Source organism: Lissotriton vulgaris, chromosome 6 (assembly GCF_964263255.1).
Source record: "Lissotriton vulgaris chromosome 6, aLisVul1.2, whole genome shotgun sequence".
In the NCBI taxonomy this organism is placed as follows: Eukaryota; Metazoa; Chordata; class Amphibia; order Caudata; family Salamandridae; genus Lissotriton; species Lissotriton vulgaris.
The window spans coordinates 1,357,703,340-1,357,727,959 of NC_141694.1; the positions used below are offsets into that span (position 1 = coordinate 1,357,703,340).

Below are 24,620 nucleotides of genomic sequence, written 5' to 3' on the forward strand. Positions count from 1 at the left end.
GATGCAGCTCTGGCAAAGGGGACCTGGTTGACAGGGACCTTGTGCACTTATAATCAAAATCACATCATTTTCCATGCAAAACTGTGGGGCTAACCATATCTGAGGCACTCACACTACCACCCCCACCTCCAAACAAAAGGAGAAAACTAACCTTACCCTGGAGAGTCTTCCTCTTCTAAGTGGAAGAACCTAGAAATGCCATCTGTATTGGCATGGGCAGTCACAGGTCTGAGTCCCACTGTAAAGTCCATTCATATGGACCATCTTAACAGTTTGGTGTTTTCACCTTTCATTTGTGTAGTCATCCGAAAGGCTGTGTGGTCTGTCGGAGCTAGGAAGTGAGTGCTAAACCAGTATGGCCTCAACTTCTTCAGGGCCCAGACAACTGCAAAGGTTTCCCTCTATGGCACTCCAACGATGCTCTCTGGGGAGTAGTCTCCTGCTTATGAAAATAGGTTGGTCATGTCCATCCTTTCTCTGGGCTAGGATAGTTTCTATCCCATGCTCAGATGCATCGGTCAGCATAATTAACTGCTTGGAGTAATCTGGAGTTTTCAGGACTGGGGAAGATCACATTGAATCCTTGACTGTCAAAAGCCTTTTGACAGTTCACTGTAAAGTTTACTTTCTTGGGTATTGTCTTGGAGGTGAATTCTGTCAGGGCGGCTACTATAGACTCGATGCTTCACAAACCTCCTGCAATGCCCAGTCAAGTGTAGGAATGCCCTGACTTTGATCTGGGTTGTTGGTGCTTCCCAGTCGAAAATAGTTGAGATCTTGGATTGGAGTGGCAGAACTTGACCGCCACCTACCAGTGTTATATTCTTGAGTTAGGCCCATGTAGTGAAGCAGCTTATTTCGTACATTGTCCTCACGACCAACATTCTCCAAGCTGTGACCTTTTGCATCCATTTGCGTGCACAACAATGTTGGATTAGACTTTAAAACTAAACTTGTTTTACAACACCCTTCGCGTAACATTATCACGATGCCCTGTATATCATGTACAAGGTTTTTGTTCCTTACTACGTACAAAGGTCAGCAATATATTCATGCACGGGGCTACAGGGCTATCCATATATCCACATCACCACTAATCTATGTGTACATCGCAGGACTGCTTTATATTAAAAGAGCATCCCAATAGATTAGTAGAGGAGGTACTTCCGCTGAGACAGAGGGTCCATGCATGTAGAGATCACTATGCAGCCGCCTGACATCTCACAAGGAGTGTCCAACTTGTGACTAAGAGGGGGTCCTTCCCTCTTTTCCATCAGGTGATAGGGTTGTATCGTCTCTTGGGGGAGGGGTGTATTCTTTGCTCTACACCTACATACACTCTAGGTACACTTAGAGTAAGGTTTGCATTGTAGGAGTACACTAGATTTTTTTATGCCTGCATATGTAAATTGCTTTATCATCATGGTAGAACTCTACCTACTATTTATGCTTTTGGTGCTCGTAGTCCTGTTTATCTGCTTCTGTCTTCTAGTCATTGCAGCATACGTATTGGTTCAGTAAATATTATTGAAAACAGCCCATTGTGTATTCTCTGTATATTTCTCTGAGAATAAGTGAGCATGAGTGACCGACCGGAAAGGTTTTGCACTGTTTCCACAATCCCTGAGGGATAGGGGTGGTCATGTTCAGTGGTTGCCAGAAACCATTAGCTTTGTGATAGGTGGGGAGGTGAGGGGTGGGGGAGGTGGGGGGGGGAACTTAGGGTGGCACTTTGAGCTAGTTGGTCTATAGGACAAAATATCCTACGTGGGTGTCTAGAATCAGTCTTGACACCAAGCCCTTAGTTTGTTGTCCAAACAATGAGCAGGCCCTACGGATTGGTAGGAACTACACAACACCAGGCGGCCCAAGTATACAACCTTTCCCTGCCCTATCTGGCACTTGCTTGCCTGGATAGTGAGGCCGGCACTTTTCTGAGCCTCAAGGACCTTTCCAAGGTAGATCAGGTGATCCAGTCAGGTAGATCTGTAGACCGCAATATCATCCAGATAAGCTGCACTAAAGGATTCCAATCCAGCAAGGACTTCATTCACCAACCTCTGGAAGGTGGCAGGGACATGCTTTAATTCAACAAATGGCATCGCCGTAAACTGGAAGTGCCCATTTGGAGTAGAGAGTGCATATTCGTTTTTTCCAGGGGTCAGACCTATCTGCCAGTACCTACTTGTGAAAACAAAAAGGTACTCAGATATTTGGCTGCCCCTAACCAGCCAATCAATTAATCTGCTCTCAGAATTGAAAGAGCATCGGGTTGCCACAGCATTGAGGCCCCTATAGTTCACGCAAAACCGCATTTCTTTGTTTTAACCCTTGGAGTGAGGTTTGGGGAATAGAACAACTGGGATGGCACAGGGGCTGTGAGGGTTCAAGGGCACATAATTCCAGCAGATTGCTTACTTTACCTTGGATGCTCCCTCTGTCATGATCAGACTGACTGTCACATCAGCTTAGTCATAGTAGGGATTCAACAGTTGCCAAGTATAAACGTTTTGGGAAATTTTAAACTACAGAAGGTGCACCATATAGGCAAGCACCACTTTTCTTTCAAGGACAGGGTAGGGTCCACTGCACTTGCCTTGGAGGACCCTAGAGGCCACAGGCTCCAATACTCATACCTTTTACCCTTGTTTGAAATCCACCACTGCTTCTGAAGCTATTCTCTGACCTGAAGGTTTTGGCTTGCTTTTTCCATGTAATCTGCCATCCTGGAATAAAGGCCAAGCCCAAAATGCACCATGTTCTGTTTAGGCTCAGAGGTTGTTTTCATCCTTCCTTCACACGACTCAGGAAACCCCTAACAGGATGTCCAAACAAGTTCAAAGGGGAGGACCCCACTCCCCTCTGTGGCCCTTCTCTGTAGGCAATAAGAGGGCATGGAAATAAGACGCGCCATCTCCTGAGTTTCAGGGAGTACACCAATCATGCCTTTCAACGTCTGGCCAAATCTTGCAACCAGGCCATTGGTTTCTGGGTGGTGTTGGGTAGTTAACTTAAGTCACTCGACATTCCTCCCACAGGTTTTAAGTATGCAAACACGCAGTTTGTACCTCTGTCATAATACCTTCATAGGGAAGCCAACTCTGGTAAAGATACCAAGAAGGACCTTGGCCACTGCAGGGTCAGTTCACTTAAGGGGAATAGCTTCAGGATACCTGGTGTAATGATCCACTACTACCACAATCTATCTGGTCCATGAGGCTGTTTGACAATCAAGGAGAGCCAACCGTGTCTACCTTTACTCTTTCAAAGTGTAGCCCAACCACTGGAAGTGGATTTAAGGGGGCCTTTAGGCAGCCTCCTGTCTTAACAATGGCAGTGCAGGAAAGAGGACTGACTAAAGTCCTTCACCTTCTGGGCGATCCCTGGCCAGTAGAAGTAATTGACTAATCTATTCCAATTTTTATCCTGACCAAGGTGGCCAGCTAAGGAGATTATATGGATCAAAGTGAGGAGAAACTCTAAACTTCTGAGGTATTACAATTCTCCTGGTTGTACCAGGTTTGGGTTCTCTGGCCTCAGTGTATTGGAGTCCATCGTCCCAATAGACCCTGTGGCTGCCAATGAGATCCCCCTTCTTAGCCTCTGCAGCAGATTGCTTCCTCAGGCTCTAAAGAGTGGGACAGGTTTCTTGTCCCGGACACACATCCTCCCTAGAGGGTCCCCCTGGGCCCAAGAGCTCTGCTGTGTTAGGCCCTAAACTCCTCAGACTCAGTTTTCTCTGGGGTGATCAAGTCCTCTTACTGAGAAGAGGGGTTCAGACTTGGAATCAGTTTAGAGGCTAGTCCGCAAGTCTTGCCTTTTTACTTGGGATGGCTGGTACACCCTTTCAGGATCGAGCACCTCTTTCACTCTGGGCTATGCTCTTGTTTTTACACACCCCTGGGCTGGGATCCCTAGCATTCCTGCATGGGTTTGGTCCTCAGCTGGACTCCAGCCCAAGGGGATGTCTCCAAATAATTTCCAAGCAGACATTCCAAAGGGAGGGTTGAGGGCCCTGCTACTCCCTCCTGGCCAACTCTTGCATAAGATGGCATAGCTATGAGATGCATCTTTGTTTCTTGGTTTCATTTTCAGCATTGGTGACTGGATAAGTCCTTCCAACAGTTCTGAGTGAACCTGATGCTCTGACACCATGGCTACAGTAGCACCAGTATCCCTCAATGCCTCTAGTCTGGTCCCATTAATCAAAGGGTGATGCCTGTAGTGGGCCATGCAGCACAGGATAAGTCTACCCCTCCCTCAAAGACTGGAGTTGCCTCAGAAAGGGTCACTGACATGGGCCAGCCACACCTGGAATCTGATCTAGACATTAGAAACTGCATTTAATGCAGGTTGACTAGAAGCATTTTTCATTGTTCTTACAGACTAGAATCTCCAGTTCGGTTCTCCAATAACCTACAGTCATGGTACCAAGCCTTTTTGGGATCCCAGTTCTTCCCCTGGTACTCACCCTTTGGCTGTGAAGAGTCTCTTGGCCAAAACCCCTGAGCAGATTTTTTGGCCTCTTGTGGTCTGCCTTATTTCCCAGTTCTTGAGGAGAAAGTGGACCTAGGTGTACTAGGAAATGACAGTTTCTTTTGGGGACAGTTACTTAAAAGATGCTAGTTTATTATCAAATTATAAAGCCCTTCAAAGTCATGTACGTTGTTACCATCTAACCAACCGCCTAGCGATTTCACTGAGTAGACTACAAAATCCACCCAGGTCCGGATCTGGGATTTTCCAAGCCTCCCTAAATTGGACCCTATGTTCCTCAGTACTAAATCCAAAACCCTCAATCAGGGTATACTTCATAGGATATAGCCTCTTTCTCGCTGAGTGTCAGGAGTCTACCCCTGCACTTCCCTGAGAACATTTCCCACAGGATAGCATTCCACAGATTACTCTAGATCTGTATGCAAAGACAGACTCTCACATGCAATGAGCCACTTAGGGTGTCATCAACCTCAAAGAATTTAGGGTCATTCCCTTTAGGGATTTTAGACTCAAAAGATCCTAGTTGCTCGCGATGTATTATTTTGCTGCCACCAGATACGGGTCGTAGGCCCATCTCAGTTTAGCCTCCAAGGTTATCCTCGTGGCCAGTTTCTAAAGATCTGCATCTTCAGTACCTACCTCATTTGGGAGGCTGCTCGAGTCACTCCCAGTGGTGTTACCATCTGAGACGATAGTGGAGTCTGAGTACCCCCCTCCGCCCCACCTCTGAGGACTTAACCTCTTCCCCAATGGGGGAAGTTTTACTAGCCAGGTCCTGGTCATTCTCTGCCAGCAACTGCTGCAGATGGGCTTTTGTCGGTTTACGATCCATGGCAAGTTTCCATGCCTTGCCCAGTTCTTTGAGATGTGTCAATCAGATGTGCATAGGGGACGAAGTAGAGCGCCTGGCTAGTCCTTGCATTTTCAGTCCTGGTTTTTAAAGAAGTTTGAGTGTCATCATTGACTGATTTTAGGGTCTGGGAGAGCCACCTAAATAGTAGATTTAGGGGCGTTACAGGGGAGTAACAGGAAGGGACCAATGGGTCCCTTATCCACGGTGTCTACATCCACTATTATGCCAGCCTCCTGGGCGAGAGGGCATAGGCCTAGCCCAGATTAGATTGGTCCCATCATCTAAAAGACGGTGCGGACTGAAAATTGTGCTCAACTTTGCCTCCAGCACATGACTGGTGGCGTTGGTGAAAAGGGGGGAGGGGGGACTTCTCCTATGCTTCTTACTTTTTGTAGGAGAGGCTGGGTTGCATTACCAAGGCAGCAGGCCTTTGAGGCTTCGCTCTTGAGCACTGTACCCACCATAGGGGAAGAGGTGCAACACCTCTGCCCAGGATATGCTTCGTTTCTGGCCGGTGAGGCACTAGATTCAGGAGTCCTGAAACACATTCAGTGGTTGTAGGATGACTAAAGACAGTCAAACCACACCAAGGGTGGTGGGCTTTCAGGGGGCACCTCTAAGGTGCCCTCTAAGTACATGGGTTAACACATCCAACACTGGCATCAGTATGGGTTTATCAAGGTACCAAACACTCCTAGGTTCAGAGAAGCCATCATTGTGATGGGGAACTCAAGTTGTCAAGTTTCCAGCCCATGTACTCTCTCTATGGCTTCCCTGGCACTTACAATATCTAAGAATAGCCTTGACTATTGTAGGGGCATATCTGCTCATGCAGAAATGCCCACATCTGTGATATAGTGCACCCTGTCTTAGGGCTGTAAGGCCTATTAGAGGGGTGACTTACCTATACCTTAAAGCCTAATGTATAGGTAAGGCTTAGGCAGTGCTGGTTGGCATAGTACACAGGCAGTGTGCCATGCTGACTCATTTTTTAACTACACCTGCAGAGGCATGGCCTTGGGTAGGGGTCCCTAGGGGATCTTCAGTCCCCAGGCCTTAGGTTCCAAGGGTACAATTTACTAAGGACTTCCAGGTTAGATGAAGTTGCCCATCGTGGCACAGTTTTAGGGAAGGCGCACTGGCACAGGGGACCTGGTTGGAAGGGACCTTGGTTTGTTGCAATCAAAACCACATAATTTTCCTGGCAAAAAGGGTGTGTGTGGGGGCTATCCATGTCAAAAGGCACTCCCAGGCCGGAAAATATTTTATATATATGGATTGTACATTGTGGTGCCATTGTTCTACTTTAGCTTTGTCGGATGATCTGCGCTTGGTTTGGACTTCGTGTGTGGTCAGGGAAAACGGTCACAGTGTGGTTCTCAAACAATGGGGTCATGGTTTTCAGCTACAGGTAGGATTGTGTCTTGTTCCCTGAATTTGTGGATCCGAGTGATTACTGGTTTTCAGTTACACTCCCAGTTTTGGCGGGGTGCCAGGAACTCTGCGCTCTCTCCACGACAAAATGCTGAGTTGTTCTGGGAGGCCCAACTATGAGGATTTCCTCTATAAAACATTCCTCATCTCTTCAAACTTTTCAGGTAGACCCACATGTTCCGCCTCGACCTAACCTCTGCATCCTGGCGCTGGCATGCAAGTGCCAGGCAGTCTCAATGAGAATGTAGTTCCTATTTTAGATATCAGAGTGTTCCTTCAGCATATGCTCTGTGGTGCCTGCTGACATTTTCTGAAGTTTGCGTGCATAAGATTGATATCCAAGACCACCTTGTCTATTTGTGTTCTAGAGTCCCTCACTGCATGCATCAGTTCCTTCATGGATGGCTTTTGGTCTCCAGGGGCAGGCCAAGACGTGTCTGCCTGTGTATCATCTTTATATTATATTATAGAAGGTACAATTATCCAGGATGGAGGCTGCCGATTTGTAGCCTTTATTGTGGACCATTAAGATCCTCATCCTCAAATGGCTCCAGATGCGCTCGGATGTCTTGACCCCAGAAAAGGGTGGGGCGGGTCAGCCAGCGTTAGGATTGTGCCCTTGAGATACACTGCGGGCCCTCAGGGATCTTTGCAATGCATCAGGGGTCTCCAGTGCTGGGGAAAATGAATGCGGGGACCACAGTATTCCCAGGGCAATCTTGCTTAGCCTCCTCTCTGGACGGTGAGCAGCCACTGGCCCACACATTAGCAGAGGTTCAGAGCCTCAGAAACGCTGTCTACGGATGCAGCCAGTCTGCTTCTCTCAGAGGTGATCCTCTTAGTACCTCCGTGGCTCTAACACACCCCTGGCATTTTGGAATAACTTTTGGAGGCTGCTCCACTTATCGCGGCCCAGCCACCATCTATCCACGGCCACTATTCTGCACCTCATCTCACTGGCTTTTTTTGCGGTGGTTAAAGGCCCACAGGATCCAATCACAGCAAGCTCCTCTGTGGCCGCCACCCTACAGGTATTGCTACATCTCTTGGGTCTCTTGAATGGACAGGATCAAGACAACTCTAGGCCGTAGTCGGTGGGAGTTTCAATTCACTGCCATCTTTCTTCGGTTTCCTCCCGCACCCCCCCCTCGGCTTACCGATTTATGGTTGGAGTGGAAAAAAAGAAAAACGAATGTAGAGAGCAGAACTTAAGGGTTGGACAGCCATTTCACGAGTGGTGGCCCACATCTGTAATTTAGGAGAATCAGTGAGCAAAACATCCATCCTTTTCCAAATGCTCAACTCTCATGTACAAGTGAGCTAGTCAATTGCATAAAAAAGGTTTATTATAATCTTACCTCAACATTATCAAACTCAAACTTGATAACTGGAACAAATGCATCCTCGACTGCCTAGAAAGAAAAAAGGAAAAGAAAAATCAAAAGCAATTGAAATAAACAAAATAGAAAAACAGAATCTTCCCTGCATGCATGATCTATTGTTTTAACAGTTCACCTTCCAGATTGAGAAATAAGCTAATGGGCTAATGTAAGTAAATTCCACCACCTAGGATCAGAAACAAAATTAATATCAGCAACACAACAAGAACTACTAGGACAGTGTACACCAAACAAGCACAGAACAAAATCCTACAAGACAAAAAAACTATATAAATTAATATTTCACTGAGAAAAACCCAAAGATTACAGAGAAGTTAGTTAGGATCAGGTTTCACTCCTAAAAAACCAGAGAAATACAGTTCTAATTAACGGAGGTAACTAACTTGCACCTGTGCAATGCACTGCTTAGGACCTCACATATTACATCACTCAAGACGAGGTCAGCGACATCACTGATGACATCATACAGTGACTGAATGTTTTAAGATGTGTAAGAGTGATGTGTCACTATATATACATATACATATACACACACACACACACACACACACACACATCAAAACAGGAACCACAAATTTGACGGAGGCCCCAGAAAGTAAAGACATCAGCTCATTTATTTTCATCAGGCAACTTGTTGGCATAGCGCTTTCAGAAAACAAAGTCACAGTGAAGCGCCGGACACGTTTCAGGTTTAAAACTCCCTTCTTCAATGGCGAATTTTCAGCATGTCTGACGGCGCTAGACACACACACAGACACACACAGACACACACACACAGACACACACACAGACACACACACACACACACACACACACACACACAGACACACAGACACACACACAGACACACACACAGACACACACACAGACACACACACACACACACACACACAGACACACACACACAGACACGCACACACACACAGACACACACACACACAACTCGGCAAATTCCGAGCCGCTTTCACGGTGGGCAACGCAGCAGGGACGCCACTCCCGAATACACCAATACATCCAGTAACGTGAATCACAATAACTCACTGGTGCCGCGGCCTCAATTTAAAAAAAAACGGTGTTTATTTAGCAACGGGTGCCCAGCGCGTTTCGGATGTTAACCTCACAGCGTGTTCACGGGTGACATTTTTAAAGTGAAGTGCATATTTAAAGGAGCAGAGTGCAGTTCCGTTTAGTCTTCATAGAAACAGTGAAAATACTCCGTTGCAAACATTTACATTGTGATTGTGGAGAAATTCATGATAAACAAATACTTTTTATATTAAAACAAAATAAATTCATTTTACATTAGAGTCACATTGTACGCAGTCATGGCTGTAAATTCATTTACAACGTTTTAACTTTACGCCCAAGTGGGCAACAGTTAAACCAAACATATATATACACACATATATATACATATATAAATACATACCACACACAAAGGTGTATAGGTGAATCAGTGGGTGTAGGATAGCCTGTATGGAAGATTCAGTGGGTGCGTGACTGACTGTCCAAGTGAGTGATTAGGTGTCTCAGTGAATGTATGGTCAGTGACTACGTTGTGTGAATTTCTGGATCAGCCTGTAAGTTAGCGTCTAAGTGGCTGTATGGGTTGGTGAGTGGGAAGGTGAGTAGCTGAAGGGGTGTCTGGGTACCAGTGTGAGTGTCTGTAGGTGGGTGAGAGGGTGTGTAACCGCTGCATGGATAAGTAAGTGGGTGAGTCAGTGGCTGTATGGGTTAGTGAGTCCATCTGTGAGGCGCTATATGGGTGACTGAGTGTGGTTGTATTGGTGAGTGAATTGGTGCGTCAGTGGTGTATGGGTAACTGCATATGCGAAAAGCAGCATAGGTGAGTGTTGGGGAATAGGAGTGACTATTTGCGAGTGCTTGTAAGAGTGGCTATATGGAGGAATGTCTGCTTGGGTCACTGACTGTAAAGGTGAGTATGTGTTAGTATCTGTATGAATAGGTAAGTGTATAACTGCATAGGTGAGTAAGTGGCTGAGATTGAGTGAGGTGTGAATAGCTCTATGGTTGACTGACAATGTGTGGGTGCATGAGTGGATACATCAGTGGCTGCATTAGTGAGCTCGTGTGTGAGTGGCTATATGGGTGACTGAGTGGAAGGGTGTGTAGACCTATGAATCAGTGAGTGAGTGTGTAATTACTAGTATGGGTGTGTCAATGATTTTGAGAATGGTATTGTGGAAGTTGGTGTGTGTATGAAAGGTTGTATTGGGGTGTGAGTGGGTGCATCACATTCTGTGGATGATGTAATCAGTGATGGCATTTGAGATATCAGTGAGGTCACTGACCAAGCAGTGCAATGCGGGGACGAGAGTCAACCAGTAGTGCGCCTTGAGCCACGTTTGGAGAGTGGTGGAGAAAGGGGGCGTGGCCTCTGAAGACCTAGCAATCGCACTGTGTGGGACATATTGGAGATAACAGGAGGAGTAGTTTCCCTCCCAGAGACTACTTCCATTGCCTCCAGTAAGTCCTTTACAGCAGGATTGCTGAGACCCTCTTTCTCCACCTCTCTGCAAACACATCTCCTGGCGCACTACTAGTTGGGGGAAGTAGTACACTTTAGTCCTGAGGTCATCAAGAGAAAATTGGAATTCATTTCCCAATCAGAAGAGCGCCACAAGGCGCAGTTGTAGAGAAGTGGAGAAAAGGGTAATGGCCCCTGACAACCTCTCGGGCAATCTTGCTGTCGGGGACTTACTGGAGTCAATAAGGCTTGTTGGCCCCTTAAGATCCCAAGCATGCGACTCAAAACAAGTTTTCTTTTTTTAAAGGAGGGTCTGTGTAGCCCCCTTCCCTGGGCTTATTTAGGCCTGGAACTCCATCTCCAGGGCCGGTCAATTATGAAATGGGTAGGGGGGCTGGGTGGCCTCCCTCCCAGGGTAGATGAAGGCCTCGGGGACCCGAGCCTTTTCTTAATAAAGGAAAGGGGGGGTTGCTTGCCAACCCCCCTTCCCTGGGCTACTTTTGGCTCCAGAGACCCCCTCCCCCAGGGCTTGTGCTTCATTTTATTATCTTTACATGGGAGGGGGCAATTTGGCCAGGCCTTTTTTCTTTTGAGTGACCCCCTGCACCTGCCCCACTCCCCAAGCAGATATTGGCCCAAGAATCCAATCCCACAGGGCCCAGCCGGTAGTGTGGGAGCCCAGGACACCTACATTTTCCATGTTGGGTACCACAGGGGACATCCTGAACGCCCCTGTGGTCCCGGCCGCTTCCCAACCTCCTGCGGGAGCCGGCATTGCTTTTTACACACAGGGAGCTGCTGACATGTGTAAAAAGCAAAGTTGTCATTTTTTTGACGCGCATGGAACGCGTACCGTGCGCGTACCCTGAGATTGAAAAAAATAAATACTTTTTTTGCACTTTGTGGTCCTTCTGGGACCCCCTGAGAAGGGCAAGGGGTCTCAACCCTGCCCACTTTTCGCGTTTTCCACTCTTGTTTTGTGCTCTTGTGCCTCACTTCTCCTGAGAAACAAGATGGCTGCTCAGGTGGTCCCAGAAGAATAACATATATAAACGTTATCTGCTAATAGAATTAGCATTTACAAAACCTTTGAAATTTATTGAAAAAATATATAGGTTTCACGCCTGATATAGTTAGGAATTAGTATTTTAAAAACCTTGCAAATTCACTTAAAAAACCATAGGTTTCAGGCCTTATATAGTTAGGAATTAGTATTTTAAAAACCTTGCCAATTCACTTAAAAAACCATTAGGTTTCAGGCCATATATAGTTAGGAAATAGCATTTAAAAAACCATTGAAATTGCTCCTATATAGTTAGTTGTACTAACTATATTTCGCGCACCCGCAATCCACTGCTGATTTCATATTACATCATTCATGACATGGTCAGTGACATCACTGATGACATCACTGATGACATCATTCATGTGATAATACGATGCACCTCCTCACACTCTAATATAACCTTTGATACCCCAGTGTTAAATACAGACTACCATTCTTGAAACCATTGACACACCAATACCGGTTACTACATACGCACTCACTGATTCCTAGGTCTACACACACATTCACTCATTCACCCATAGAATCACCCATACATACAGTCACTCATCAATACAACACTATCATATGCACTCATACACCTATACAGACACTCACACTGCCACTCATCCATGGAGTTACTCACACACCTAGTCAGTCATGCAAAGAATCAATCACACTTCCATTTCCTCAGCTATACAGTTATACACACAACACCTTACTTATTCAAACATACCAACACATACTTACTCTCTTATACAATCACTGGATACAAGTACACAATTAACCATACAGCCACTCGCACATTCACTGGCTCTCATGTATAGTCATTTATATATGCCAACTCTCACATGCACTGTGTTTTACATAAGTACTTACTTGGACATGTAGCACCGAGATGTCCATTCACTCACCAACACACCCATGCACACATTCAACCGCCCATATAGCTGTTTCCACATGCACTCTTGAACTCATACACCTAGTGAATCAACTGCTCACACATCTATGCACAGAGTCACACACCTCTCACCCACCCCCACACACACTCAGTCTCCCATTCAAATACTTGGGCAACCAATCAATAACCCATATAGTCCCTCAAATAGCTACTGATCAACACATGCAGCACCTTACACAACAGACATACTGATGCACACATTCAGACAGGTTAGTCACTAACCCATGCATTTAGTAAGACACATGTAATCACTCACTCATACGGTCAGTCACGCACCTACTAAATCCTTCATCCAGACACTTATACATCCACTCATTCTTCAATATGTAAAACATATTAAAACTTCACAGAAACACAGTCACTGGATGAGGTCATCAGTGATGTCATTTGATAGGTCATCAGTGATGTCATCAGTGATGTCACTGACCATGTCATGAATGATGTAATATGGGACATCAGCAGTGGATTGCGGGTGCGCGAAATATAGTTAGTACAACTACCTATCTAGGAGCAATTTCAATGGTTTTTTAACCCTTTCGATGCTGATGACGAGCTCAGCTCGTCATCACCCACGGGTGTCGTGTGCTGATGACGAGCTGAGCTCGTCATAGTGCCACTAAAATGGCATTTTCCAGCACACAGCGGGAAAACGCCTAGCAGCCAAGAGGTTAAATGCTATTTCCCAACCATATAAGGCCTGAAACATATATATATATATTTTTTTTTTACACACATATATACACACCCATATCTCCAAAAAACCTGTTGAAGCGGACAGATCCTGCTCTGTTCCAGCTCAATACCAACTGTACCGCAGCTCCAATGTGACAACGTGTTTATTGAGCTAACACCGGCAACAAGGACCCAAAGCGTTTCGGAGCCTTCCACTCGATCATGGGTTAGGTTTGTATTACTTCCATTTCTCATTTAAAGAGATCACCACAAGTGCAACGTGCAATTAACATAGAAAACAGATCCTTGTCAGTTTCAACTTCTCTGTGTAAAGATTAAGAGTTTCATCACCATAAATCAAGGCATCAGTTTTATATACATGGTCATTCAAAGTGCTGTGTGCTCATTCAGTCGTAGGGTATAAACCCCATTCAAGTTTCTCATATTAAACAGGATTTGATCATGGATTACATCCACCTGCTAAATCTACCCAAATGGGTCAAAGCGCTGTGTTTCAGATGCATAATTATACATCTAATTCAACCTATAAAAGAATCACCCCACAAGTGCTTTTTCTTGCCAGGATTGGAGCGCCTGCACAAACACACACGCACGTCAAAATGGCAGTCAAGGGGTGAATACAAAATTAAAGGATTTTTAGATCAAGTTCAGACAAGTCTCAAGATCTGGCCTTTTAAAGAAAAAAAGTGAATTGAAAATAATTGTAATTCACCAAACCTGCCCCATGATACTAGTAATGGAGTTTAGAGACACAAATAACACCAGTACAAATACAACTTGACAGGACCGCTACATGGGAAACAGTCTGAAATGTGAAACTGGAGTAGTCAGACCTCAAAAGAATATAAAACCACTGGTCTACTAAACAGAAGGTTGCGGAGGGTTTTTCCTGTAATAGGACATTTCAGACAAACAACTCTGAAATAATCCTTAGAATTATGTATAATTCTAGAAGATTCACAAATACCTGATGAGGAAGTCATGAAGCAGACTTATGCACCATGTCCCCACTCAAGAGTTAGCTTGTCTGAAAAACCATCTTGCAGCCAGAGTGGAAGGTGCCCCCACCGACAAACCTAGGGGAGGGAAGTGGGTTAGTGGAGCATGGTTTACTCCTTTGGTGTTTTAGGGGGCAGGTAGGCACTCCAGCCCCTTCCCCTGAAGCAGTTCATTGAGTCTGCATAGGCAACAGATTGAACTGGTTCCAGTGCCTCCAGGACCTTGAAAGTGCATGTAGGAAGGTGGATACCAGACTATGGTTACCCCAGATTTTTTGCCTAATGTTTCGCTGGTTTTCGCCTTAGTTGGCCTGGGATCCTGCTAATCGGGGCCCCAGGCTATCTGCTCTCTTTGAAATGGACTCCATGTATTTTGGGTACATCTCCAATTGGATACTGGGTCACCTTATGAGCCTCTGTACATTGGGTCACCCTTCTGAGTCCCTGTATAGTGTACTATAGGTACCCAGGGTATAGGTGCATCCAAGGCCTACCAGGGGCTGCAGCATGTATTATGCCACCCCTGGCTGGCCACTCACATTGACACAACTGGCTGATAACTCAGCTTGGGCAAGGTCGTGTAATCACCCCTTGCTTAGATATAGGTATATATGTGTCTAGATAGAAGGTTAGATATAGGAATACTATAAGTCACTCCGTTGGCAGGCCTCAACAATCCTGGAGGCAGAGTGCTTGGTTTTATGTGAGATTGTGCTCTAGCATGAGCCGAGCCTGTCTGCAGCTTTCGGAACCATGTCCTTATAGCGGTTCTAGGATATTGCCATACCATATACATGCATTATGAACCTCGCGGTTAAATGCTAACTCTGGTTTGGCTTTATCAAAACATGTCGAGTAAGGTGTCATACGTTTTGGAATACTACCCCCTCGCCAGTTCTGGGGACGGGGGTAGCATTCCACCCTTCTAGAGGGAGAAGACATGTTTCTACTATTCCCGGTTATAGTTAACCAGAGCCTCAGCATCACAAAATGGATGCTGCTGCCACAGACACAAGTCTGACCTCCTGCTGCTGGGAGTCCTTCCAGCGAGGGAGGCTTGGACAATAGGTTTCCTGCCTTGGGAGGTGCTAGCACCACCCCAGACAGGCTTTTGTGTATTGGGGCAGGGAGGGCTGAAAGAAATGACACTGCCTGGGGCACACAAGGTGTCCCATGCATAGTCTATTTCAAACCGGGGCTGGGGCACTCCAGCCCCAGCTCGAAACTGGAAAAAGGGAAAGGGGTGTTACCACCCTTTCCCTGGTCCCACCCATAGGAGGGACCTAGCAGGTAATCCAGCCCCTAGATTTGGTATATAGGTAGGAGCTGAGTCCCAAGACTTTAGATTTATCCTGATTGAAACTTGAAACGAAACTCTGGACCTTCGACATTCTACCTGAAGATAGAAGACTGAAGAATCTCCTTTGTGGTCAAGGAGTGACCACCCTGCACAAGCAGGCACCATCCAACAATCAACGGCTTGCTTTGTCGACGCTCCCGCCCGAGCACAGAGCCTAACAAGAACCAAGCACAGAGCCTAACAAGAACCGGACTTCCAGACTTCCAACAGCCCGGTCCACAATCTCAGCTGAGCCGAGACCCGTGGAGGCGACGTGGGACGTGGGACCGGCCATCTTGAAAAGTCTAAGACTTGCTTTTTGCGCAGCACCCGAGAAGCTGTGCATTGGGGATTGAGCAGCCCCAGCCCCAAGCATCAATTGCACCAAAGATCTGCCATGCACCCTCTACGAGTTCTGTGTGGGGCCCTTCTGCATTTTCCTGCTTGACGCGTCTGTCCGGTCACTTGCCCGTTGGCTAGTGGCCATCTTGATGACGAATCTTTGAATTTCCACCACTGGTCTAGTTGCTCCAGACTGACCCTTGCTTCCCTCAAACGAAGCAGCCCATCAGACCTTGCTGGTCTGATTAAGAACCAACTTAGTTTCCTACGTGGGTTGCCTTTGCCAAGGCTTGTTGACTCCAATCTGGAAGCCAACACCACTGACAGCAAGAGCCTTCGTGGGACAGTCCGTGCCGGACCCCTGGTTGTCGTCGACGCCCCCTGGTCCACGTGGCTGCAGAGACAAGCTTCAAGACATCACCCGATTGCTTTGTGACATCGCCTGGTTCCTTCCTGGTCACTGGCTAGTGACCCAGACTCTGTCCCCTCTGCTTTCAGGTCCTATTCATCCTCGATCCACCCTTGGATCCAACCGGACACTTCTCTCCGGTCGCCTGCAGCATCTTTCTTCAAGGCTCCATAGGATTCAGCAACGAAACCAGACACACTGACACCTATGCACCCGCTTCCTGTGGGTGAGGTAACACGAGTACTCTGGTGCTCCTGTGGGTATCGACTATCCAACTGTCTAGGTTTCAAGCAACTTTCATCGAGTCCAGTCAGAAGTGCCCTAAAATAACTAGTTTCCATCTTTTACGTACCCATTCATTCTCTATGGTAACCAGAGTGTGTGTTTAGACACTGCACACTCATCCGGTGGGCCTCCTGCTTCCTAACTCTTGGTAGTTCAGCGTAGCCCCAGCAATTCCCTAGGCCTATTCACTTTCCTTGTGGTGGTTGTTATACCACTATTTTAGTATATGGTTTAGCATGCCCCTAGGGCCCTACTGTATTTTGTGCAACTTATTGTATTTTAATTAAATATCTTGTATTGTGCTTGTGCCTCTGACCTCAAAGAGTTCAGAGGGATGGTCTAGAAATAAATAACATTTTGTATATATCCTGTGTGGTGTCCTTTCATTTGGTATTAAAGGGGTGAAATAGGGTAAAACAGCTGGCTTCACATGCCCTCTTGAGTTTAGCCTGAGACTGCTTTGTCCATGCTACCACTAGGATAGCTGGTCTATAAGGTTGACTTTACAACCATAAGGGTTGTTTGGACTGGTGCAAGGTGCTCACTAGAATAGTGATCACATACCAGGCCAACTTCTCACAGTGCAGGCCTGGTGTTCAAGGCCCAGAGATACTGTACAGCCTACAGCCACAAGGAGCAGAAGTATGATACCTACCACTGCAGTTGGAATACTGCCACCCATACGTTCTAGTCTGAGAATTATTCCCAGTATGAGCTGTGCTACAGAGTAACTACTACCATCTCACATCAACATTGGTTGATGAGCACCATGCAAACGTACATATAGGATAAATCACTTGACCTTTATATCCTCATTAGAGCATTCATTGATTTCATACTAGTTCATGGTGCTGCTCTTTTTCAGCTTCATGAGGACAGTTTCTGGTCTTGAGTACTTGGAAAAATGGGCAGCATTAGAGCATATACTGTGTGGAGAGGACTCTAATCTCCAGAGAAATGGTCAGAGAAATTAGATTTTGATGGGAGCACATCGCACAATTTACTTACTTCGGTAACGATATATCTGTAAGAAACAGTAGTTAGTATTAGATTCCTTACCTTAGAATATCCCCAGGCGTCAGACTGGATCCGGAAAATTTTGCGTAGCAGTACCCCTGCACGTCGGTAGGCTTCGTCTGAGGCTCTGCGTCAGTCATCGCCGCCGGGATGACGGAGTACTTAGACACCGCCCTCGCGCGCTAACGTCAGTTCTTATACATAGATTTTCCACGCCAGAAACGCAGAGCCAGGATAAAAACCAACACTGGTGCCATGAAATTAGGGCCCTGAAAGGGGATGACCTTATTCCTAGCCATCGATTCGCAGAACGGGGAGGATGGGTGGGGCGGTTAGGAATCGAATACTAACTACTGTTTCTTACAGATATATTGTTACCGAAGGTAATAACTTGTGCATCTGAAAGAAACAGGTTAGTTTTAGATTCTTTACCTTGGAATAGATACCCCAGCAATACCATCCCCGGTGGTGGGTCTGCGAACCAATGATCACACCAGAAAGTCCTGGTGAACGGAACAGCCATAGAAGCCATCTCTCCAGACTTCGCTGTCCAGGCAGTAGTGTCTTGCAAACGTGTGCAGCGAGAACCCACGTAGCAGCCTGACAGATGTCCTGCAAGGGAACTCCCGACCCAGGGCAGTAGTAGCCACCATGGCCCGAGTGGAATGGGCCCTCAGCCCAACAGGAAGCTCCTTCTTAGACAAAGAGTAGCATACCTTGATGCACAACACGAGCCACCAAGAGATGGTCCGCTTGTGCACCGCCCGACCTTTCTTAGCGCCCACGTAACCAACAAAGAGTTGGTCATCCACCAGGAACTGGTGTGCAATCCAAATAGAATGAGAGCGCACGTTTTGGGTCCAGACGGTAGAGCGTCTCTTCCTCTTTCGAGGGATGCGGAGGCGGAAAGAAGGTGGGCAAGGTGATGAACTGCACGATGTGGAAGGTTGCGACTACCTTGGGCAGGATAGAGGGTCGCGTCCGCAACACAACTTTGTCCGGATGGACAGAAAGGAGGTTTAGAGGAAAGAGCCTGGAGCTCACTCACTGTCCTGGCAGAGGTGATGGCAACCAGGAATGCAGTCTTGAGAGTATGGAAGCGAAGAGGACAGTTATGAAGTGGCTCGAAAGGAGCGCACATCAGGTAAGTCCGAACAAGGTTCAAGTCCCACTGAGGCATCACGAAAGGATCAGGAGGAAACATGAGTGATGCCCTTCAAAAACCTATTTACAACTGGGGAATTGAACAAAGAGGGCTGATCAGGGAACCTTAAGAAGGTGGAAATAGAGAGGCAGCCCTTGATAGTGCCCAGAGCAGAGTCCTGCTGGGCAAGAGAAAGAGGAAAGAGGGGCAGAAAGGGAATCCACAGCCTTTGCTGTGCACCAGGCCACAAATTTGTTCCACCTGCAGGCGTATACCGATTTTGTGGAGGGACGCCTGGCTGCCAGAATCACATTACATCCTTCAGGAGGCAAGTCAAATGGCCTCAACTGCTGCCGCTCAATCTCCACGCATGTAAGTGGAGACTGGACAGGTTCGGGTGGAGGACCGTCCCCTGCTGCTGCGACAGAAGGTCCTCCTGTAGAGGCAGACGAATCGGGGGAATCGACAGACATGCCGAGTAGCTCGGGATACCAGTATCTTCATGCCCAGTCCGGAGCCACAAGGATAACTTGGGCCCGGTCGCCTCGGATCTTTAGCACTCTGGGCAGAAGTGGTATAGGTGGAAAGGCGTACAACAGACCGCAGCTCCGCTGGCGACGAAAAGCGTCTCAGAGCGAGTGCCGCCTTGGAAATTCCAACGCGCAGAACTGATGACATTGAGCGTTCTCTTCTGTGGCGAATAGATCTAACCAAGGCTCTCCCCACTGCTGAAAGAGGCCTTGGGCCACGTCCAAGTTCAGACGCCATTCGTGATCCATAATGCACCGACGGCTGAGTTTGTCCGCCCTGGCGTTCAGGGAACCTGCAAGGTGTTGAACCACCAGGGTGACGCCCTGATGTTTCAGCCACTGCCAGAGGCGCAGAGCCTCCTGGCATAGGGTCCACAACCCCACCCTGCCCTGTTTGTTGGAGATATGATTTGAGAAGGCAGGCATAATCATTTCTTCGCCATGAGGGCACTCCCTGACAAACTCTGGTGGCCAGTCTTTTTCAGCTAACAGGATATCATAGCCTTGAGATAGATTCTCCCAAAAAAGACATTTTATTTTCCTGGTTTTATCTCCCTCTATAAGTAATGTTATTTCATATAGTTTATGGGGCACGCTAACTTGCGTGTCTGCAGTTTCCACCTGAATGTATTCATTTGTGTCCACTGTCTCGAAGATCCATCAGGATCTTGCGAGCTATGGTCACTTCTGCTGCGCTGTCTAGCATTGTCTGGGCCCACTCTCCCTTTTTCAGTTGTGTCCTCCGGATTCTCAGCATGTTTAATTTTAATACTTGCTACCTTCTTTCTGGTAAATTGTGATTTTTTTACTTTGATGAGCAGGTTCTTTGTCTTTGGACTTGACGTGCTCTTCCTTGTGTTCAGACCGTCCTCTTCTTTCTGATTTCTGTAAGGAAGTCTTAAAAGATCGAGAGAGACTTCTATCAATATCTTGATATCTGTCAGGTTTTCTCAAATTGTCCCCAATTCTACGGTTGTATCTTTTTAGAGGACTCCCTTTGGGGAGACTTGCCCCCTCCTTCTGGAGATCTGTATATCCTTTGAGGAGACCTTCCTCTGGACTGAAATTGTTTTTCTCTGGGAGTGGTTTGTTTATTACCCTCCCACTTCTTTTGAGAATTGAGATTGTTTTTATAAAGGTTTTTTCAGGATTTTTAATTAGTTGGGGTTTTACTGGTTTACCACCCAAACTGTCTCTGCCTAATTCTTCATAGGATTTTTCAATTTTAGCAAGCTCAAAAGGTTGGTCTGTTCTATCGTCTCCTTCAATTTTTGGCGGATTGCCACCCATGCTGCTTCTCCTTTTATGTTGGCTAATATAGCCGAGACATGCTTAAAGTCTTTCAGTAATTTCATACCCAGAGTTAAAGCAGGTTCTGGACCGTATTAGTTTGGAATCTGTCTTAGTACATCAGGTATAACCGCCATTGACGGAACACCATGTGTTTTTTGTGTAGATTGAAGCAAAAACCGTGCCCCAAGTGTCACAGTCCTCCACAGGTGGTGCGATCCCCATTGGGAGACAGATAGTCAGAATTCTGTGTTTTTCGTGAGGGGTAGTATCAGGAAATACTGCCCGAGTGATTTTTTTGAGCAACCAGAAAGGAATTTGTTCCCGTTTTGCAGGTGTTTTACCAAGACATGATTGTATATTCTGTGGTGTAATTTTATTTGTGTTCCCCTGATGAGGGGTGTTTTGTGGAATTTTAATTGTAGTTTGTACTATTGAAGTCCGCATGACAGGAATAGAATACCTCTGCCGATATTCATGGGCCCCTACCACAAATACAACTGTACCACCTCTTGATGATACCCCATTTTCTATAAGTTTTATAGTTCTGGTTTTTCTTATATTGATCGGGATGAGTATTTCATTCTGGTCGTCATTTTGGATGACTGTGTCCTCCGCTAAGAGTTGAGCTGCTAGTCTAACTCTTTCCCTTTCGTCCTCACTGTCTGACATTTACCCTGACAGACATTTTTTTGTAGAGCAAGTTTCAAGGAAACAAAAATTAGGTGCACAATATTTTGGAACACTATCTTCAACGTTGACTATACCGTAAACTAATACATAGGATTCTCATCCTACTAAGTTTCGGCGGATATTAACCTTTCACCCACTCCAGGCGTCTATTGGAGTTTTTACGGGAGAAAGGGGTCTGTGTGAAAAAGCACGACTGAGTTACTCTAGTATCTTGCGTTAGATTATCGCCTTACCAAATGTTGGGCGCCATGTAGTGTAGTTCCTATATTCTCAATAGGCTCTGCGCATTGGAATAACAAACAGCAGTGTAGACGTAGGACTGAGGTCATCTAGGTCTCTACTATGTTAGACTTAATTAATTTTGCCAGCTAGCTCAGAGGTCACTAGAAACTCTCGAATGAATAGGGAGGGGTTAACTTCCCTGATTTAGACAAGGGATTAGCTTCTGACAACCATATAACATGACAACTTTGCTCCCCCAGAATAAGGAGTATATCTCCTGAGTCGTGTGAAAACAGTTATTTCACTCAGTCAATCGTGCATGCTTAATTTCACCAGAGTGCAGAGAAATAGAGAGACAGGCGTTTTCAATAAAAGGTGTTGTTATTGAGCAGTCTTCTTTCTCATGCAAGAGAAATGAATTGCCACAATTGCAATACTTATCATGAAGTAAAGTGCGTACAGTAAAAGGAGTATTATGAAATAATACTGTAAGAGCATTGATATGGTTTCTTAGCCATATGATACTTAAAAACGGATAAAATATTTACATACATAAAAACATTGACTAACGAACTCAAGTGGAGAAGTGTGGCTCAGGGGTTAGAGGTGGCAGACCCGGAAGCTGAGATCGGTCCTAGACCAGGGTTCAATTCCCCGCCTCGGCGGGTCTTGGGCTAAAAAATTCCACAGACTCGATAATTCTCGTTCCGGTGCCTACTCAACTCACGGGTTCACACTCTGCGACTCTGGGCAATAGCTTGCTTAATCTCCACTATGGCCCCTCGCGGCGGGATGCCTGGCTTTCACCTTGTGGATACCCTGCTGGGGTTATCTCACAGGGGAATACCAGGACGGGTTCCCAAGGCAAGCGCCTTGATGCCTTCGGGTGATACGTGCGCTATATAAATCGCAATACATTTACATTTACTTCTAAGATACGCCTACCCCGGTGTACCTGACCTAAGCCTAATACGTGAGAAGGAGTAAGCTGCAGTTTTAAGTTAAGTTGGGTTTGCCAATAATCTGAATCAAGAATTCTTTTAAGATTTGAATCAGCTCCGTACCTTGGTTATAGAATGAAGCAGGTCTTGTATCTGGTTTATCAGGACTCGGTCTCCCAGTAACCCGCAAGGGTGACTGGAAACACCGGAGCTGTATTTCTCGGCGTGAGAAAAGGCAGCTTCTTTCCTGGTGTGTTAAAGGGGAGGGACGGCTTCCTTTGGCTCTCGCATCAGCTGGGCTTCGGATATGTAGATAGCCGCTCTGCTCCACACTACTGTGTGTTGCTTAAGGCAAGTGTTGGTATATTTATATCTGGAAGGTGCCGTGTTTGACGTAAGGTTGGACATAAGACGTCAATAAAAGATGTCACTAAGAACTGGCTGTTCCTTTAGTGCTCGCAGGAGTTCTATGACAAATCAAAACAAAGACATGGGGAATTCCCAGGTTGCTGGAGGTTGTGTGTCGAAAGAACTCATTGTGCTCTCTAGGAATCTAAGGAAGTAGCCTTGCCGTATTTGGGCTGCATGGGCTATGACTAAATATGGGTATGATTCTTATGCCTTCATAAGGACATGATTTATCATAACCACATAAGGGCATGAATCAGGAATATTTAATTAAGGTCCTAGATACATTCACAACAGAGGGAGGGGAACAGGATAGCGCTGGAGGAAAGGAATATGCTACTTACCAGTATGCATCTGTTCTTGGCATGTAGGGCCGCTAACATTCATATCTTGTGCATAGATCGCCACCTAGTGTTGGGTGAATGTTAGCGGCCCTACATGCCAAGAACAGATGCATACTGGTAAGTAGCATATTCTTCTCGAGGCATGTGGGCCGCTAAATTCATATCTTGTGCATAGAATGAATAGCAGTTTTTCCCTAAGCGGTGGTTGCCTCAGCCAGCTGCAGCAGCCTGAAAGAGGGACTTTAGAACAGCCTGTCCTACAGCAGCTTGCTGCTTGGAATGCACATCAACACAGTAGTGTTTGGTGAATGTATGTAGGTTATTCAATGTGGCTGCTCTACATATGTCCTCTAATGGAATGTTACCCAGGAAAGCCATGGATGCCCCTAGCTTGCGTGTGGAACGCGCTCTTGGGGGGGGACTGTTAGTGTGCGTTTAGCCTTCTGATAACAAATCTGAATACACTTAACAATCCATCTGGCTATACCTGATTTGGAAATGGGTTTGCCCTTGTGCTGTGGTGAAAAAGCAACAAAGTTGTTTAGTCTTCCTGAAATCCCTCGTCCTGTCTATATAGTACAGGAGAGCCCGTTTGACGTCTAATGTGTGCAGTGATCTTTCTGCTACTGAGTCTGGATTAGGGAAGAAAACCGGCAGTTCAATAGTTTGATTAATGTGGAACTGAGAAACTACCTTGGGCATGAATTTAGGGCTAGTGCGTAGCACCACCCTATTTGCGTGAACCGGTATAAAAGGTTCTTGAATGGTTAGGGCTTGCAGCTCGCTAACCAGTCTCAGCGACGTGATCGCTACTAAGAAGGCAACCTTCCAAGTTAGGAACTGTATCTCACAGGAGTGGAGCGGTTCAAAAGGAGGTCCCATCAGTCTGGTCAAAACTAGATGAAGATTCCAGACTGGAGAAGGAGGCCTTCTAGGTGGAATGACTCACTTGAGTCCCTCCATAAAAGCCTTTATGGCTGGCACTCGGAACAGCGAAAGGTGTTGCCTGTTCTGCAAGTAAGCCGCTATTGCCGCCAAATGAATACGTATAGAACTGTATGCCAGATTGCATCTGTATGAATGCAACAGGTAACAAATAATGTTCTGTGTTGGTGCATCCAGCGGGTTTATGTCATGGTTGGAACAGTAAATGACAAAACGTTTCCATTTGGCAGCATAGCATGCTCTAGTGGTAGGCCGTCTTGCCTCCTTGATGTCCATACAATCAGGAGGCAGATTCAGATACCCAAATTCTATGACTTCAGGAGCCATATCGCAAGGTTTAAC

At 46.2% G+C, this 24,620-nt stretch overlaps 1 protein-coding gene across 1 annotated transcript in view; it reads right to left on the reverse strand.

The window, feature by feature from the left end:
- The window catches only part of PAPOLG (poly(A) polymerase gamma), a 455,976-nt gene that overhangs the window by 301,827 nt on the left and 129,529 nt on the right, over positions 1-24,620 (reverse strand). The window contains exon 6 of the mRNA XM_086927484.1: positions 8,143-8,192. Within this exon, the coding sequence (XP_086783610.1) occupies positions 8,143-8,192 (50 nt within the window). The remainder of the gene's footprint in view (positions 1-8,142; positions 8,193-24,620) is intronic.